Source organism: Oncorhynchus tshawytscha, linkage group LG15 (genome assembly GCF_018296145.1).
Source record: "Oncorhynchus tshawytscha isolate Ot180627B linkage group LG15, Otsh_v2.0, whole genome shotgun sequence".
Lineage (NCBI taxonomy): Eukaryota > Metazoa > Chordata > Actinopteri > Salmoniformes > Salmonidae > Oncorhynchus > Oncorhynchus tshawytscha.
Genome location: NC_056443.1, coordinates 10,331,755 through 10,352,208, shown reverse-complemented (window position 1 = coordinate 10,352,208; position 20,454 = coordinate 10,331,755). Strand labels below are relative to the sequence as shown.

General features: G+C 43.8%; 1 protein-coding gene across 9 annotated transcripts in view; it reads right to left on the bottom strand.

Annotated features, from left to right (window-relative positions):
* Positions 1-5,512: 5,512 nt before the first annotated feature.
* Positions 5,513-20,454, bottom strand: part of LOC112214371 (transcription factor EC) — a 56,233-nt gene continuing 41,291 nt past the window's right edge. For 4 of the 9 annotated variants that reach the window (XM_042298112.1, XM_042298113.1, XM_024373045.2 and 1 more), the window contains 7 exons: positions 17,486-17,737; positions 16,879-16,980; positions 14,540-14,663; positions 13,138-13,194; positions 12,967-13,042; positions 11,895-12,042; positions 5,513-6,724 (listed from right to left, as the gene is read on the bottom strand). In XM_042298112.1, coding sequence (XP_042154046.1) covers positions 6,269-6,724; positions 11,895-12,042; positions 12,967-13,042; positions 13,138-13,194; positions 14,540-14,663; positions 16,879-16,980; positions 17,486-17,737 — 1,215 coding nt within the window. In that variant the 3' untranslated portion in view covers positions 5,513-6,268. Of the gene's footprint in view, positions 6,725-11,894; positions 12,043-12,966; positions 13,043-13,137; positions 13,195-14,539; positions 14,664-16,878; positions 16,981-17,485; positions 17,753-18,257; positions 20,451-20,454 lie in introns of those variants that run through there. The other 5 variants (XM_024373043.2, XM_024373046.1, XM_024373050.2 and 2 more) reach the window with 5 other exon arrangements.

Sequence of the window (20,454 nt, the reverse complement as noted above, 5' to 3'; positions counted from 1 at the left end):
TAACCGAGTTCCTACTTTATATACACTGATATAGGCTGTTTTAAGTACATGTTGGCTAAATATCTTCCCGGAATCTGCCTGCCTGACTACGCTTTAGCTGAAGTAATGATTTTCGATATAAGTTAAGCTGATTTGCCTAAGCTACCGAGTAATTAACTGAACTTAATCGTTTCATTTCAATTCATTTCCATCACCTGAATTATATTTTGTCCTTCCTTTTGTGATGTTTGCATCTGCTTGAGTCCAAGCCTTAGCCTCAGCCCTGTCAGGCATGTAGAGATATACCTTTTAATTCTGTAGCCACACTGACCTCTAGTGGTGCCTGGTCCCAATCAGGTCCTCTCTGCATCTCTGTCCCTCCCTGGCAGAGATGACATTTAACTGGACTCAGTGGTGGCCAGACAGACACTCGCGCTGTGTTCCCAAATGACAACCTTTTCCCCTACATAGTGCACTATTTTGGACCGCAGCCCAACGGGGTGCCATTTGGCACGCAGCCGCAGTCCCATCTCAGGTAATGAATCCGCTTTTGACGGACGGTCTCGTCGGAAGGCTTTACCCTCCAAACGCCCAGAGCTGGGATTGCCCACGACGGGCCGTGGAGAGATTAAGAGTCAATGTAATGAGAGCAAAAGAGGTTATTTTAGCTCCTTTGTCTCTCGTCCTTTCCTCTCACTCTGTACGGAGTCTGACTTAACTCCGCGCGGGCCAATCGCATGGGCATTGACTTCTTTCTTTTTATCATTCCTCTCCCTCCTCTCCTCCCTCGGCCGGCTTCCTCTCTCTCTTTTTTCCCCCTTTCCCTACACCTCTGTTTTCCCTTGCGTCCATCCATCCATCCATGCCCACTTATCCATAGGATCCCATCTCCTAAAGGGGATGGTAAGATCTTTAGAATATGGGAAAATGCACACACTACTACTCTGCAGACATGGTAATAGACATAATAGGGTCAGGTCTTGCATTTAATAAACAATTACCCATCAATTATGAATGAAGGCCCAGCGATGGCCTGGATTCCTGGGTGAGAGAGGAGAGGAGAGAGAGATAAAGAGGTGGATGAATAGATGAATAATGTAGACGAGTAGAAAGATGCCCATTGGAGAGAAGAGGCCCTCACCAAACACCTCGGCCCACACAGCTAGAGCCAATTATCTCACTGTGGTAATGATCATCATATCCCCCCAAACCTGGCTGACATTTACCCACACGTCCCGCCCTGCATCTCGCTTCACCTCGTCTCTCTCTTGACTAACACACACTCACTTACGCCGGAGGAGAACAGAGAGACACACTACAGCGCATTGTCCAATTGCACTCTCCACTATTAGATTCAACTTTTGTTTTTCTCTTGTTTTACAGAATATTTTCCCTGCTTGCTTTCTTGGTTTCCCCCTGAGGTGTTTGTGGGGGGGTTCGGGACGGCAAGGGTGGCAGTTAAAGCAGCGACCATCATAGCTTTAGACCTGTCGCTCCCGTTTTGAATTACAAATTAATCAGGGCCTTCCATGGCCACGGCCCCGCCGTCCCCACCATCCCCACTGCCCCACCAAGGTCACCCAGATTACAGAAGGTTACCAGAGGGAGAACGAGGAAGAGTGGGAGAAGGGGGCCAATGATGGGAGGATTAGCATAGCAGTTCCCAATAGTGGAGGAATTAAACGGGGAAAGTAAGACGCTAACCCAACAAAACGGACCTGCTTTTCTGCTCCATTAGAATACGTTAGCCGGAGATATTATGGATGGAGAGGGGGAGAGAGGCAGAGAAGGGATATTTTGGCCCCCTCAGATCAGAGGCTGGGCCGGAGGTGCTAAAAGCAGCCCGTTAGTGAGGAGACTGAGGCTGAATCAGGGAGCCCCAATGGAGTCCCAGTGGATGGCTCCTCTATGGGCCCAGGCTGAATAACACGGACATCTTCTTCCATCCCTGGTGGATCCCCAATGGCTCCCTCAGGCCCCAGGGCTCTGGTTATAATGGGATCAGAGCCAGTCGGGATCATTCCCTGGACACAGTGCAGTTAGACACACTATTAGCCGAGTCTGTGGCGTAAAGGAGGCTGCCGGGCCTCATTCTTATATTGTAGTTCTTGGTATGTTCATAGACGTGCGTAAAGGCAACATCTGGCCATGTAATTGAATGTAGGTCCATACGCATGACCATATGCCTAGGCTCTTCATGTGAACACGCATTGAAAATAGTGAGTTCAGTAATTGTTCCTTTTTTCATTTAATTTGAACACTGAAAGAGAAATATGCAGAGGGATCACATTAGCATTTCAGAGAAACCTTGATACGGTTGGTCCTGGCTTGCAGCACAGAGATATTAACTGACTATATGAATGCTACAGTGTTCTGTTCTCTCTGTCGCTGGTTGGATTGACATTGTCCTAATGATGTGCTTTCTTTCTCTCGTCCATGTCCCTCCACTCACCTCTCAGCCCCGCCCACTGATTTAAAACACATACAACTGTAACCGCCTGCCTTTATTGTCAGAATAAAACAAAACTGCGGTTCGAGACACCTTTGCCCCCTCCCTCCGCACCCCCATCTGTTGAACATCTGGAATTGTGTGGCGCAAATAATTGGAAGTCAATTTGTTTGAAGAAATGTTTTGACATCTGTTTTGATTCATAAAAACCTCTGGAAATCGCATTCATTTTATAGGGTTTCGAAGCCCAGCTGGTTATTTTTCATCCCTTTGTGTTCCGTCGTTAATGCGATGGTTTGCTAGCGTGTGACGTGGGAGTTTGTGAGAGACTGGCCATGGTGTGGTCTCGCCTCGTAAAGGCTCAATGGACTGGAGGCCCAGCCCCGAAGGATCATGGAATATGTTGGGGTGGTACTGTACAGTATGGCAGAGGGGCGCTACAGTATCTGCAAATATCAAATGGACTGGTCAAAAGTAGGGCATTATATTACAGGGAATACAGTGTCATTTGGCCATGGTCAAAAGTACTGTACTAGATTGGCAATGGAGTGCAATGTGCCATACGTATCCAGTGCCCAGGATCTCTGGATCAGAATCAGCATGTTGTTTACCACACGGCAACTCTGAGTCGAGGCATGAAAATACATATGACACTTGATGTTTGGGCCCTGCTGTCACTTTGTTACTCACAGTCAAATTTCATTTAACTTGTGCACAAGCCTTGTCACAGGCCAGATGCTGATGACTGTTTGTAAATTGTATTTTTCCCCCTCCTGCTCGGGTTGGTGTGGCAGGTGAGGAGGTGAGAATATGGTGTGTGTGCCTATGCGCACGCACATATACATATGCGAGTGTGTGTGTGTGTCAGAGTGCTCGTTGTGTTCCAAAGTTGCCATTGGCAGCTTCAGCAGGTGAAAGCATTGTAGCACGCTAGGCTGGCAGCTGTGGCATGCTGTTACAGGTGACAGCTCTGCAGCATCCGTGTCAACTTTAGTGGGAAAAGGGGTGAGAAATTGTTGTGGTGACAGAACACTGCACTAGCACCTCGGAGGTTCATTACATCTATTGGGTTTATAAGACTGGTGAGTCTGTATTGGAGTCCATATACTGTACATCTAGAAGAAACCCAAATGTACTCCTTGTAATTTTACTGGGGTAATGTTAAAATTATATGTTCATAATTTTTTTAAATATATATATTAGAAAGTAAGGAGTTCATTTCACATTAACATGAAAGCCTTTTGGCGTTTGTTCGTTTGCCTTGCTCGTTAAATCAACCACAATAGTACTATAAATCTCTGGTTTTGTATTGGGATTGGTAAAACGAGAGCTTTTGGGTTTTTGACATGAGTACACAGCATACTGCTGCCACCTACTGGTGAATTATGGCAGTGAACTAGTGGTGAGGTAATGCTCAGCTACGCACAGAAGTTATACAATAAAGCAATGGAAAGCTTATTTTACAAACCACACAGTTTTGGCAGTTATTCTAGTAGAATAATAATTACAATCTCTGTCGTATGCAGAAGGTTAGACAGAGGGCATGATGGCAGCACCATATCAAGGAAGGTTTTAAATATGATAAACTAGTCTGTTTTACATCTTTACATTAATATTTAGTTATTGAATGTATCGGTTAATGTCTCCTATATTAAACTGTTATCGGATACTCTTAACAATGTCCGACTGTTTTGTCAATCTAAATAAGACACGTTGTGTCCCTGTCTTGCCCCTGAGTTTCCAAAGCGGTGGTTTAACGAACTGTGATATTCCGAATAAAAGTTCCTAGTTCTGATGTCACCGTTGCCTCAGGCCACATCACTGTTTGAAGCCCTTGAGTAGAAGCCCTTGAACTTTGTTCAATATTGTCTTTGATGTAGCAAGGAAACTGGACATGGTTGAAATGCATTCAATTGATGAAATGTGTTGATTCTTTTAGTCACATAATGATAAGCTTGTGTATCCAAATTATTTATTTTATATATTTTTTCAATAGGAGAGTATCTGTAGAGAATCGTATTGACATCAAAATGTAAATTATGCCTTTGGAAAATGTATTTTAGTCACGCAACGCAAAGTTCTCCGAGACCCTCCATGTTTTCTCTTTAATGAAAATCCATATTTACCTTCCATAATTGCGTTGGCCAATTACCCGTAAACATCACTCATCGCTTTGTAGTTGGCCTGCCTATATTTCATAATGATTCGTGGTTCAATTTTATTTTGTAGCTAGAGAGGAGATGCAAGCAGGAATCTTTCGATTTCATTATGGGAGAAACATACAGCTAATAACATTCTCAAACATTCATTTAGAAGAGCTTTGATGAGGAACACAGGGTATCCACTGAAACGCATTGAAATGTTGTTTTTTTCACTAAGGACTGTTTGTTGTTTTATTAATGCATAACTTTAACATGATTAGAAAATATCCACTGATTAAAGATTTCTTCTAAAGATTTCAGCATTATATGTATCCAAAACAAGTCTGACTAACCTTTTCTGAGTAAAGTTTTTAAGCAACTATTTTGATTCTCAATGATTAATTTGACATATTCTTTTAAATCAGTCACCTAGCTTCTTCATGGAACTTTTAACGACCACGTTTTTTAAAAAGCCTACTTTATACTCACTCTCCTTTCATTCTGCCTTTTCCCTGTCCTTAAGAGCCGTTATCTGGCTCGTCATCATCACTCCTCATTTTTCCATTCTCTCTGTCTTCTCTCTGTCGCTCATTTACTGTCTGTCACCCTGGGCGAAACCTTCATTTTACCCACACTCTCACCTTTGTTCAGACAGTTCACCTGTATGGACCTTCATTCATCAGTTTAGCCTCATAGGTCTTGCCTCTGACTATGTGATAATCAACCTCTCTGTCACTTTTCCTGGTTCATAACTGAACGGCTCCTGTTAGATAGGAGAATAATGAAAGTTAACAGGAGGTCTCTCCGTCATTTTTAAAATGTTTATCGTAATTATTTGTGATAGAGTAGGCAATATTACAAATTAAACACGAGAGCTTTTGTGTTGGGTATGTGGTAAGCATGTGTGATTATAATGAAAAAAAAACGCCAGGTCTGATTTATTTAAAAAAAGGGGTTTATTATTTTTTTCCCCACCCCCACTAAGAATACAAAAGAGAGCATGTTAGATCATATAATGTTTTTTTTTAGGAATACATGGATTAAAACACATACATACATACATAAAACATTTTGTAAAAATACATTTAAAGACAAACAAAGGAAGTGTTAGGCTTTTTCGCCAAGTATCACTGTTCCATTTTAATTTCTGTCTGAAAGAGGAACCACCAGTAACTAGCTTTAGATAGGGCCCATCAGTGAACCTCAATGGTTTAAAGTCCTTTTATACAATAACTGTAATAGTAGACATCTGAACAAGGACACTGTCCTCTTTTGGCATATTGCAAAGCCACCGTATAGTTTACAGTGGTGTGCAACAACCCCAGTGTCCAATGCATTTTGGAACCGTATCATATGATCAGTATGGACCGATTGTCTTTCTCCCTTTTTCTCATGAGTCTGGTTCTGCCCGCGAGGTACACACTCTCCACCAAAGTTTGTAAAAAGTGGGAGTGCCAGTGGTAACTAACCCTGGTCCTGGAGAGCCACAGGGTGTGCAGGCTTCTGCTCCTGCCCAGCACTTACACACCTGAGCCCACTAATCAAGCTCTCATTGATTCGAGCTGGTCAGTAGAATCGGATGTGTTGTTGGTGCTGGGCTGGAACAAATCCCCGCACCAATTTGTGAGGGTGACCAACTGCTCTATGTCCTTTGACCTTTGACACAGGGTCACCGTGGGGGTCGCGTAGGGGTCAGGGATCATAGGTCGTCATCGTCCGAGCTGAAGCTGCTCCTGTGACTGGAGTCCTTGGAGGCGTCGGGTGAGCCGGCGGAGAGAAGCGGGTCGGTGCCGAACGGCGAGAGCGGGTTGTCCATGAGGATCTCGTCCAGCCGTTGCTCCTCTTTGAGCGTGGCGCTGAAGAAGTCTGTGAAGTGAGAAAGTGGGTCGGAGAAAGTGGTGGAGCCGTCAACCACCTCCTGACCCTGGTCTGTAACCCCAGTGACGCCCCCAGTGGTCATGGCTGGCATGGAGGTCCTCTGGAGGTACTCCCCATTCAGCTCTTCCTGGTACAGGGGTGGCTGAGGACCCTGCTGTGACTGGGGAGCCAAGGGCTGCTGCTGCTGTTGTTTGAGGAGATGGGAGGAGAGCTCTACAGTACCCAGGGCAGTGGCCATGCTGGGGAGGCCGTGAGCACGGGCCTGGATCTCCAACTCCTGAAACGCACAGAAAAGGACCAAGGATCAGGACAGTGTTCTTCTCAAATACATAGGAATGGGAACAGTGTTTGAATAAGAAGATTTTTAATGAAGGAGATTACTTTTCTTAGAATGAGCTCTGTACGAGTTGGCAACCCTTATACACACACACAAACACACATGGATGCATACACATTACACACACACATACCCCCCCCCCCCCCCCTTCCCTGCCTCCCCTACACACACATACCTCATAGTCTGGTAGATGATTATGAATTGACTTTAAATAGCACTCTAATGTAGTGGAGGCCGATCCATTTAATCTACCCGTCCTCTCCAGACCCCCCTCTCAGGAAGCAGCCAGGGCCCTCGGGATATGTGTTATAAACATGACGGGGAGGAACCAATGACAAAACCTCATCAATCAGCTACCAGCAGGTCAGCAATGTGGTTCACGCCTCCCCATCGACGCTCTACGAGCAGTAACACTATGGGTAATAGTCTGTTGTCAATCTACCTTGATAACGGTTAGGCTAGCATGTCGTTTAGCTAAACAAACTCAGCGGATAAAAAGAGTGTAGAGGAATGCGATGCAAGGGAGAATCATTGCTGTTCCCACGTTACGTGATGCAAAGTTATAACCGTCTGTTTCTCTCAGTTACAACATCTTTCTGTAGGATTCCAACAGTACATTTAAGTAAGACTAGCGTGATGTTTATGTGGGTGATGCTTGGTGGTGATGCCGTCTTTCTCCCTGCAGTGTGTTACTAAACTGTCATCGGCGCTTCTTTAGGCTAACGCTGTGAGGCTAACGTTCCGTTAAATGCCTGTGTTTAGCTCTCTCTCCACGTGAAATGTCTCTTTTCGTCTCGTTTGTGTTCTATGTGTTTTGTTGGTCTCGGCGTCCTTTAGGATGACACTGTTACATTGAGAAGTTTAGCTTGACTGTGAGTTCAGCGTAAGAGCGAGAGCCGTGAATGCGCTGATTCATTTGGTTGGTTAATTGCGACGGCTCAGTGGCTGAAGGACATGTGGTAATGTCTCCACTGTCTGCTTGGCTCTGCTCTGCTGCCATGTCAATACCCAGTCGCCCCGGTTTAACGCTTCGTTTTAGGGCGAGGGGGAAGTGGGAGGAGAGAGGCATGGCTCTGGGTATTATTAGGACTCACAACCTAATTCTGACCTGATTCCTCCTTCTGGACGGATGGAGCCGAAGTCTATCACTCTATTTATTAATCAGGTAATCTATGCAGCCTACTCAATCACTTTTTATAGCTACTGTTTACAGGCATCCTGGGCCATATACAGCGTTCCTCATTGAGTTCCCTGAATTCCTATCGGACCTTGTAGTCATAGCAGATAATATTCACATTTTTGGTGACTTTAATATTCACATGGAAAAGTCCACAGACCCACTCCAAAAGGCTTTCGGAGCCATCATTGACTCAGTGGGTTTTGTCCAACATGTCTCTGGACCTACTCACTCTCACTCACTCTCACTCTCAACATACTCTGGACCTAGTTTTGTCCCATGGAATAAATGTTGTGGATCTTCATGTTTTTCCTCATAATCCTGGACTATTGGACCACCATTTTATTATGTTTGCAATTGCAACAAATAATCTGCTCAGACCCCAACCAAGGAGCATCAAAAGTCGTGCTATAAATTCACAGACAACACAAAGATTCCTTGATGCCCTTCCAGACTCCCTCTGCCTACCCAAGGACGTCAGAGGACAAAAATCAGTTACCCACCTAACTGAGTTTAACCTAACTTAATTTAACCTTGCGCAATACCCTAGATGCAGTTGCACCCCTAAAAACTAAAAACATTTCTCATAAGAAACTAGCTCCCTTGTATACAGAAAATACCCGAGCTCTTAAGCAAGCTTCCAAAAAATTGGAACGGAAATGGCGTCACACCAAACTGGAAGTCCTCTGACTCGCTTGGAAAGACAGTACCGTTATCGAAGAGCCCTCACTGCTGCTCAATCATCCATTTTTCCAACTTAATTGAGGAAAATAAGAACAATCCAAAATGTATTTTTGATACTGTCGCAAAGCTAACTAAAAAGCAGCATTCCCCTAGGGAGGATGGCTTTCACTTCAGCAGTAATAAATTCATGAACTTCTTTGAGGAAAAGATCATGATTATTAGAAAGCAAATTACGGACTCCTCTTTAAATCTGCGTATTCCTTCAAAGCTCAGTTGTCCTGAGTCTGCACAACTCTGCCAGGACCTAGGATCAAGAGAGACACTCAAGTGTTTTAGTACTATATCTCTTGACACAATGATGAAAATAAGCATGGCCTCTAAACCTTCAAGCTGCATACTGGACCCTATTCCAACTAAACTACTGAAAGAGCTGCTTCCTGTGCTTAGCCCTTCTATGTTGAACATAATAAACGGCTCTCTATCCAACGGATGTGTACCAAACTCACTAAAAGTGGCAGTAATAAAGCCTCTCTTGAAAAAGCCAAACCTTGACCAAGAAAATATTAAAAACTATTGGCCTATATCGAATCTTCCCTTCCTCTCAAAACATTTTGAAAAAGCTGTTGCGCAGCAACTCACTGCCTTCCTGAAGACAAACAATGTATACGAAATGCTTCAGTCTGGTTTTAGACTCCATCATAGCACTGAGACTACACTTGTGAAGGTGGTAAATGACCTTTTAATGGCATCAGACCGAGGCTCTGCATCTGTCCTCGTGCTCCTAGAGCTTAGTGCTGCTTTTGATACCATCGATCACCACATTCTTTTGGAGAGATTGGAAACCCAAATTGGTCTACGCGGACAAGTTCTGGCCTGGTTTAGATCTTATCTGTCGGAAAGATATCAGTTTGTCTCTGTGAATGGTTTGTCCTCTGACAAATCAACTGTAAATTTCGGTGTTCCTCAAGGTTCCGTTTTAGGACCACTATTATTTTCACTATATATTTTACCTCTTGGGGATGTCATTTGAAAACATAATGTTAACTTTCACTGCTATGCGGATGACACACAGCTGTACATTTCAATGAAACATGGTGAAGCCCCAAAATTGCCCTCGCTAGAAGCCTGTGTTTCAGACATAAGGAAGTGGATGGCTGCAAACTTCTACTTTTAAACTTGGACAAAACAGAGATGCTTGTTCTAGGACCCAAGAAACAAAGAGATCTTCTATTGAATCTGACAATTAATCTTAATGGTTGTACGGCCATCTCAAATAAAACTGTGAAGGACCTCGACGTTACTCTGGACCCTGATCTCTCTTTTGATGAACATATCAAGACTGTTTCAAGGACAGCTTTTTTCCATCTACGTAACATTGCAAAAATCAGAAACTTTCTGTCCAAAAATGATGCAGAAAAATTACTCCATGATTTTGTTACTTCTAGGTTAGACTACTGCAATGCTCTACTTTCCGGCTACCCGGATAAAGCACTAAATAAACTTCAGTTAGTGCTAAATACGGCTGCTAGAATCCTGACTAGAACCAACAAATTTGATCATATTACTCCAGTGCTAGCCTCCCTACACTGGCTTCCTGTTAAGGCAAGGGCTGATTTCAAGGTTGTGCTGCTAACCTACAAAGCATTACATGGGCTTGCTCCTACCAATCTCTCTGATTTGGTCCTGCCATACATACCTACACGTACGCTACGGTCATAAGACGCAAGCCTCCTAATTGTCCCTAGAATTTCTAAGCAAACAGCTGGAGTCAGAGCTTTCTCCTATAGAGCTCCATTTTTATGGAATGGTCTGCCTACCCATGTGAGATACGCACTCGGTCTCAACCTTTAAGTCTTTACTGAAGACTCATCTCAGTCATATGATTGAGTGTAGTCTGGCCCAGGAGTGTGAAGGTGAATGGAAAGGCTCTGGAGCAACGAACCACCCTTACTGTCTTTGCCTGGCCGGTTCCCCTCTTTCCACTGGGATTCTCTGCCTCTAAGCCTATTACAGGGGCTGAGTCACTGGCTTACTGGTGCTCTTTCATGCCGTCCCAAGGAAGGGTGCGTCACTTGAGTGGGTTGAGTCACTGATGTGATCTTCCTGTCTGGGTTGTACCGTGGCAGAGATCTTTGTGGGCTATACTCGGCCTTGTCTCAGGATGGTAAGTTGGTGGTTGAAGATATCCCTCCAGGGGTTTGGGGGCTGTGCTTTGGCAAAGTGGGTGGGGTTATATCCTTACTGTTTGGCCCTGTCCAGGGGTATGATCGGATGGGGCCACAGTGTCTCCTGACCCCTCCTGTCTCAGCCTCCATTATTTATGCTGTAGTAGTTTATGTGTCGGGGGGCTAGGGTCAGTTTGTTATATCTGGAGTACTTCTCCTGTCTTATCCGGTGTCCTGTGTGAATTTAAGTATGCTCTCTCTCTTTCTCTCTATCTCTCTTTCTCTCTTTCTTTCTCTCGTTCAGAGGACCTGAGCCCTAGGACCATGCCTCAGGACTACCTGGCATGATGACTCCTTGCTGTCCCCAGTCCACCTGGCCGTGCTGCCGCTCCAGTTTCAACTGTTCTGCCTGCGGCTAAGGAATCATGACCGGTTCACCGGACGTGCTACCTGTCCCAGACCTGCTGATTTCAACTCTATAGACACAGCAGGAGTGGTAGAGATACTCTTAATGATCGGCTATGAAAAGCCAACTGACATTTACTCCTGAGGTGTTGACTTGCTGCACCCTCGACAACTACTGTGATTATTATTATTTGACCATGCTGGTCATTTATGAACATTTGAACATCTTGGCCATGTTCTGTTATAATCTCCACCCGGCACAGCGAGAAGCCTGGTTCCTCTCTAGGTTTCTTCCTAGGTTTTGGCCTTTCCAGGGAGTTTTTCCTAGCCACCATGCTTCTACACCTGCATTGCTTGCTGTTTGGGGTTTTAGGCTGGGTTTCTGTACAGCACTTTGAGATATCAGCTATATAAATAAATTTGATTTGATTTAGGTAATTATTGTGGCTTGGAGAGGAGACGTGGAAGAGAACAGTGGTGATGAGGAACTGCTTGACAAACATCAATAGAAGCAAGTCCGGTCTCTGTCAGGGAAGGGGGGTCTCTATTGAGCATCAGGGCCGTGATGGTGCACATTGACATGGTGTTAAGGATGGGGAAGTCGCTGGGTTGGGGATCTGTAGTGGTAGGGGGCTCGGGTTTTGAGGGTGTCTGTCTTTCTCTCTCCCGTAGTCCATACCTGGATCCTGAGCAGTAGCCTCCTGTTGGCCTGCTCCATCTTCTTCTGCCTGTTCTCCAGCTCTCTGGCGTGCTGCTGCTCCTTCTGCAGCCACTTGATGTACTCCACCGACGCCTTGAGAATGGTGCCTTTGTTCCAGCGCATATCACTACGGCAGAGGGACGTAAAAGATAACCTTTTATTCACCGCCTCAGCGGAATGCTCTGTACAAAAACTTACACAGGGACCCATTTTTTATATATATATGAATAAGAAATAGTGATTTACATGGCCAATTATTCATTCTCGGACATTACATCCAGCCTTTGAATGGGAATTTTAATAGAATAGTTAAGTATAAGTGCGTCGGCAGAAAGACCATTCTGGAACCGCTTATATGGTAAAATTAATCCTCAAGTAAAAATAGGTGTCGGAAGAGGGGGGGGGGGGAATGTGACTTTAGAAGAATCCAAGAGTGCAGGCCCCGTTCCCTGATACCATTACTTTTTAAAAAGGAGGAAGCAGTTGTAAAATGCACCTTTCTTTGGAACAAGACGTTGGTCTGCTCCACAGCTAATAATCTTCTTTATCTTGTCTTAATGGCACAGCGACAGCGGTAACCTTCCATTTAAATTCTATCGTAAGTTAAATTGCTGTTGGGCCAGTCGGATTCCAATTCCAGCTTCCGTATTCCATCTTAGTGGGCCAATTGTGCTCAAACTTTGATTCAAATGGGTGGTGGCCTTCTTTGCGTTTGACCCCAATCTTCATCATTGAGCTCTAAGCTGTAGTCTACTGTTGAGTGCCCATGGAGGACACAGACTCACTACTTTGCAGAGCGTGAAGACTACAATAGCTACTCAAGTACACCCTTGAAATAGAAGCGAAATGTGCTCTTGACTATTAATTTGAATTCAATTAACAACATTTAGCGGCCTGTGCTTAGTATTTAATATGCTTAACACCAGACAGACATTTGCGCTTCTTTTCATGGCAATAGACTTGATCATGGGGAGTTTCTTTAAGTCAGGTAAGCTAATGTTTGGAACATAATAAAGACTGAGAAAAATCTAACAAGCGCTAGATCACTTACGGGTCATTCGACTTTGGTATCATTGTTCCAAGTTCTTTGATTCTGTAGTTGATATTGTATCTTCGTCTTCTTTCAACTGGTGAGAGAGAGAGTGAGAGGACATTGAGTTACTTTAGTGGCCCCACGCAACATCTCCGAACGGTACTCTGTATTGAGTAGGGCAACTCTTACTCAAGTTGTGATTGTCTTTCTTCTGTCGTTCTTTGGCCATCACTCTCGTTTCATGTTCTGTGAAACACAAAGCAGAACACAGCCTGATAAGAAACGCACACAGAGTATGAAAGAAGCTCCAGTCAGTCGATACACAGTTCTGGCCTGGATATTTCTGGGGTGGCAGACAGAGTGGAGATCATCTTTGCCACCACAGACAGAAAGCCTGAACCTTCCACAGAGTCTGAACCTTCCACACACTCACGCACACAGTGAAAGGGCTCTATTTATCCCACTCGCTCCCAGCCCGCCTGGCATACTGCGTCTCTTCTCTTTGGTTCATTGTGAAAAAATCTGTGTCCTCTTTTTAAGCCACTCAGGCTGGCAATTAAGTCTGCTTAACAAATTTGCTGATCTACCCATGAGGGGAAAGGCATGCTATATCATTCATATTCACATTCACATTTCTCCCAAATGATATAATTAGAACCTGTGATTGGATTTCTCAATTCGTCTCTGTTGATTCAATAAGGTCATTTAGACCTCTTGTAACTGCCCATTGTTCCCGACCGCACACTTATATGAAAAATATACTAATTCACTTATTTTCTCGTCGGAGTGAAGCGTTCTCGAGGCATCCTTTCTATTTCCTAAATCAATTAGCTTTACTCGATGCATGGCATTTCTAAAACATTTCTCAGAGGTCCTTTGTGTCGCGGACTATGGACAGAGGCCATTGATAAATAGGGATGTGAGTGACACAACTGTAGTCCAAACACTACACATTCAAGGGAAAAATCTGTGTGTTACATGTAAACATATTTGTCTTGTTTTCCTTCAGCTTCCTTCTTCGTTGGACTTGATACGGCTAGACAGTGAACTTGTGCTACTACACATGCACCCTATAGAAGCGATCCGTAATTTATCCAAAACAAATCCATGTTGATACCTGCACGGTCTTCCATTATAATAAACTGACTGACAAGTTGTAGATGCTGTATAGAATACACAATGGCAATCGGCTGAGAGCAGACAAACTTAATCTAAGGATATTCATGAGTTTACTTAGTAATAAATTGAATAGTTTGTGTAGGATTAACGCTGTTCACATCAGGGTTGAAGAAGAGGGTCTACACAGCCTTTTGTCATAATTCTACTCAGCTAAAGAATAAAAATGACTAAATGGATTACTCTTTCTTGTTTCCTGTTGTCGGGCACCTTAAAAAAATGCTAAACTTATTCATTCCTAAAAACAAAAATGGATGCCAGTAACTGACATGATCTAGACTTGTCAGGAATGTGTCACCTAGTGTTGTGCTTTTATGCTACAGTATGTGGTTGAGTTTCACACTTCTATCCTCTTTCGATGTGATCATGCATTGATTATTTTGATCATCTTTAGTGCTATGATGTGTGTTCGTACCTGTGACTTCCCTTTTTACAGTAGTGAGCTTAGTGGGGCGTGAGGTGGGTGTCATTCGGCCATGAGGGGCTGTAGTCATACCTGGTTCACACCCATAGATGTCCAGCATGCTGCTGCTCAGCACCTGGAGAGAAGAAAAGGAGAGGAGGAAGATGTCAGGGAATGGTTGAACACAGACGCACAGACACAGAGCAATAACGTCTCATTCAATCTGGAAGCAGATTGACTTTGGCTCAGTTGAAAGCATTGAAATGGTGGCAGGAATTTGGAAGGCTTTCAGATGAGGGCAATCATAGCACTGTTGGCAGTCCTGTCACTTCTCAGCCCTCAGGGCATTGCTTTGTGGGATCCAGCAGGAGAGGCTAGGGGCCTCTATGTCTCCCCACCAGGGGCCCTGCCTGACCACAGCCCTGTTTGCGTCCCCTAAGGCCCTCTCAGGTCCTTCTCTGGGGGTACGACCTCGCTCCGTGCCCCTGTTTACTAGCCTAATAGTACCAATATCAGTGGCCACTATGGCTACTCAGCTTGAAAGGGCCCCAGAACACAGAGGCGTCTGTGTGTTCAAAATAGCACCCCACTGGATGAAAGCCGGGTCATAACCCGCCCAAACAGACACCAAACTGTTTTTCTACACTGCTTGTCCACTGTGAGAAAATAGGCATATATTTTCCGAACAAGCGGGATAACTAGGGTCTCTTTTAGGAACTCTGTTGGAATGCATGTCTCATCTTAGGGAGCTGTGCATTTTTGGGAATCTTACAAAAGCCGGCATAGATGCCACAAGCTGTGTTAAGACAATTTGTCACTGTGTATGTGTGAAATTCAGTTCCTAGAATAGTGTAGAGAGGGATAAGAATAGAGGTCAAGTTATGGGAGGGCAGGAAGGAGGGAGTGGGAGAAAAATAAGTAACTGTAGACATTTCAATATTTGCAGTTGGTTTGCTTTGCCTGTAGATGGGCTTCTCTCTGTCATTATCTCTAACAGAGGGGGGGGGGGGATACTTATCAAAATGAAAGATTGCAACAGTCCCCCCGACTGCTCACATCGTAATCACTTCAATCCGCTCCCATCTGTGTTCCTGGGATATGTTGACATGACAAAACGACGTGATGCATCGTACTGTATGACTAATTAGAATGAATTGATCCATTTAAGCGCGCTATCATTTCGGAACAAGCCCATCGGGAGTGTAGGCATTAACCCAATCCAATGCCTCACTGCCTCGCTCTAAATCTCTCCTCCTCTCCCTTTTTCTCCCTGTCGCTCTAATCTTCACTCTCTATACCTCGTTTTTTCCCTCCTTTTCTATGTGTGTGTTTGTGTGCCTGGCTGCCTGCTTGCCTCTGTCTTTCTCTATCTCTCTTCATCTCTATCTCTCTTCATCTCTATCTCTCTTCATCTCTATCTCTCTGTCCGGTTGGCCTCTCCTCAATGCCTCTCTCTTGAAATGCAGGTGGGAACACCGTTTTCCTTTAGTACCACATACCTCTGTGGTGAGTTCAGGCGTGTCTATAATCGCTACTCAAATGAGTCTTCGTTTTTTGGAATTCAACCCCAGATATAATTCGCACTGGGAGCACTTGTCTCTGCTGCCATCCCATGCATTTTTCTAATGGAATGCCTAGTCTGAACAAGATCTTTTTTTATTGTTGTAGTAGATATCTAGCATAGTCTCGCTGTTCTCCCTCTGTCTTCTTGACTACCTTTCCCAAACTCCCCGGTAGTGACCAGTGTCCATGTCGGGCTTTCAGCAACAAAAAAAAAGAAGAATCACAGACTTAGTGTTTATACTAATTAACACATTATTCTCACACTGTCATATAAACACATTATTCTCACACTGTCATCAGTTACCGTGTCATGACACCACTTGCGGATTAATCCGTATTGTTCGGCATCTTGAGAAATGTGAGAAATGCTTTAAGCCTCAACCCAGGTGAAAATGAACTTTGACTCATCGGTGGACTTAATCTGACCTCACACAAAGCCAGCTCCTTTTTTCCCAAGCAAGTCAGGCCTGAAAGTTCACGTTTGGCAGAGGAAGTAGTTCCTCACATTCCCCTTTTTAAGTCCTTTAAAGAAGTTAGTTAAGCAACTTAACTTTAAAGCTGAACTTAACTACCCAATATATGCTTCTCCGTGAGTGTCAAGGAGATCAAAGATCTTCTGGGAATCACGTCTGGATCAAGGAATAAGGTCAGCAAGAATCAATAGACAGAAACACCTGCATGTCGATAGCATTTCTTCTGTTTTTACCCTTAGTTTTGCAATTCAAGTAAGTGTTTTTCCCTTGACTTTTGCGACTGATATAATAGTTAATATGATTAGTCATACTTACATTGTTTTGCATTATGATGCTGGGATCCATACAATCCAAGCCCCCGTCATTGAAGCCGGACTCCAGGCTAATCAAGTCATCAATAACTTCATCCATTGGAAACTAAAAGAAAACAGTCATATTGTACCAGGCTCAGTTCAATTCAGATACATTATGTATCCAACAACAGGTCATTATAACGTTGTAATTCAATGTAACATTTATTTTTGCGTCATCTCTTCACCACCATGCTGGAAGAGATCAGCCATGGCGGGAACAAAATGTTTGTTTTCAAACTAGTTTCCTCCTTAACAGAGATTCTCTTTAGGAACTGAATCTCTGAAGTTATTGCTGAGCATTTCAAAGAGAATGGGCAGGTCACTAGAGAACAACTGAGTTGTTTACACAGCTGGTATCTCAGGTAAAAGAGATTTAGGACTATGTAATCAAACCTGCATAGTGTGATTAAATCACCTAACTATTTTTGGCACTGTAAGGACCTACTAAACAAAGACATTGAGATAAAACAAACACATAGCGGGATTGATTGAATCCCAACACTAAATATCAAAGGTACCTAGATGAACACTTGCTGTTGTTGAAAAGATCAATCAAAACGCTCACTCACCTCACTGTCGTGGTTGGATGCCAGGGTCAGCAGTGTAACGGGGCTGCTGGGGGTGCTGCCATCGCTGAGGGGGGCCATGTGAGCATTCCTCATCACTGGAACGGTGCCCAGGAGCTGCCCTCCCTGCGCAGTGGGGTGAGGGTGGCCCCCTTGTCCCCCGGCCAGCTTGGAACCCAGGGTCAGGTACTGCTTGACCTGCTGACTCTGGGCCTGGTGCAGGTGGAACTTAGAGCCCTCCAGGTGGCTCTGGACCTGTTCCATACAGACCTAAGATCAGTTATTGGGTAACACAACAGGCAACGGTTACTATGGAGTCTCAGATAACAGAGTTTAGTGTTAGTATGCAATCTAAGATAGACATAAAAAATAAAAGTCACCGCTCAGTGCAGTCTCAGAGAGAGCATTGATAGTGTAGCAAGTCGTGAGTCATGTTGAAGCTGTTTCGTCAAATTGTTCTTAATCATCTTAATCATGTTTTACCCCTGAACACAAGACATGTCCTCTTGACTTCTCAAGCAAATCATGGACAAATCAAACCTTAGACTGTCAGGAAGAAGATGATTTACCATAAGTGTAAAAAGTTGTAACAGTAAGTAGAGCACTAGCAGATGTCCCAATGTAGTATCCTTCAAATGTCTATGCCCTAAATGTATACACACACCATACAACTACAACCAACTTACTAAACCAATTATGAATATCTCAACAAAGTGTCCAAGTCGACTTCATTGGTGTATGTATACTGTTGCTATTGCTAAACATTAATCCTTACATTGGAAACTCGGGCTCCGTCTCGCATCTTGTAGTAACTACAGTCACTTAAGTGTGGCATTCTCATCGGTCAGAGAGAGACTGTCTTCAGGTCTGGTCTGCTAGTTGTAGAACAGCTCAAAATAGCAGTAGGATTGCGGTTAAGCTGCTGCTATCCGGTGGCTATCCTGGTGAGTTGATATGAGTTGATATGTTGAGGACTGTCCCCTCCTGTCCTCAGCCAGTGTCTTTATAAACTTCTTAAGGCTCTGCACTAAATTTGCTAATTAGGCGAGAAGCTGGGCTATCCCTTAGTTTCCCTCCATGATAATCACTTCAAACAGAGACTCATCAGATTACCCCCGGGTTTGATCCCAACAGGATATCTGCCTATGGCTTTTGCCTATATCTCGACTAATTCAACGGGACCGCCCTGTTTCTGTTTGGGAGTTATCGGCCAATCACGATCGACCCCTAGTCCGGACTCTCTACGATCTCCTTCGGGGGTCTAGTAGTTGACTCTAGCACAATTGGTTTCTTGTTCTTCTTTTTTAAATAACTTTGGAGGGCCATTTGCACCATGACCCCTCCTTTGGCCGCTCATTGTCTAATGTCAATTACTCCAAGAATAACCCTAGATGGACTATATCTGGGGGCTAATTTTAGTACTGTAGCTATCGTGACCCTATGTTTATCTTCTTGTCTAAAAATGTTTTAATCTTGTCTAGGGCTATAAAAGAGATCATTGTAGTCGTTTTTTAAAAATTGGTTTACCGTTGCCTAAGCATTTTGGGAAGAACTGGTTGATTGATTATTAGGTCCACTGGATGAATTGGGTTTTAATTTCTACTATCAGTGAATTCCCGTGAGAATTTAACGTCTTTACTGGAAACTATTTGCCTTGCTGATTGAACTCCTGGCAGGAAACGTTTGTCTCCTTTTAGGAGTAGCTTCTGGCTTTCTTAATCATTCCTCGTTCATTCAATACAGAGAAGAAGCAACTCAGGTCAACGTAGGTCTGTACTAGAGTTGTGAAGTTGTAATCCTGGTCATCATACAGGAACATTCAGAATTACCTTTTTTTTTTTTTTAGCTCCAGACCACAGCAGACAACCGTGACCACTTACTACCCTTCACTCGAATACTATCAACAACATCTTGAGGTTGTACTTTTTTTTTTTTTTTTTTACAAATAATCTAAACAAAAGTACTATAGAAGCACCTGATTTGACCACAGATGCACATTTTGCACAGCATTTTTGGTCAACACCAGTGCTGTCGTCTGTCGTCCACATAGCTCACATAGATGACTGGCCCTGCTCAGAATGGACTCCCGCACGACAGTACTGAACTTGTCACCAATGAAGAGAGAGACCAAGTCTCATCGCTGGCAACTAAGGGCTAAACAAGGTGCCATTTGTTACTCAATCAACATTTTTCCACAGCAGATGGAAAAGCCTGCCAGCGTACTACACTCAGCTTGTTGTCTGAAGAGATAGAGGTTGTCCTTGGATTAATAGCCTTCTCTCTACTGTACATGCAGCAGGAGACACGCCTATTAGGTCGTTAGGGGACATCTAATTAGATTCCTACCAAGTAATGTATCTTCTGTCACTAATGCGCGGCACGACAATGACAGGGCTGTGCATGAAGACAAGACACACTGCAGTTCACTAGGCACAGAATAAGATATCTGCCTGGAGAATCGGCGATGTAAAGGTTTGTAAATGACTTTGACACTCTTGAAAATGGAAGAGTTTATTCTATTCCACTTGTTGGAACTGATTGTGACGTCCCTTCTGTCATTCAGTGGATTATCGTGATCAGAGTCATATATTTAAAGAGTTAGGCCGACTTTTAGAATTGTGAATATTGTTCTAATTCTAGACAAATCAGTTACGTAGCATTGTTTGAATATTACCCATGTAATGTTAATGAGGAGCTAACATGGCTGCCATAGAATGTTGAAGTGTCATGTAAATGCATCATCATTTATACAACGGGTGGGTCTAATCCTAGATGCTTTGTGGTTAAAATTGCATTCCAAACAGTTTCTATTCCACAAGTTACCAGTGGCCAAAGCAATGACGTTGAAATGCCTATTTACTATTTACATCTCACTGCGCAATCCACTGTCTCATCAGCCCAGCCAGGCAATTTAGAAACTTGATCTCCTCTATAAAAACATCTAGACATTATCTTCCATTTCTTTTAGACTA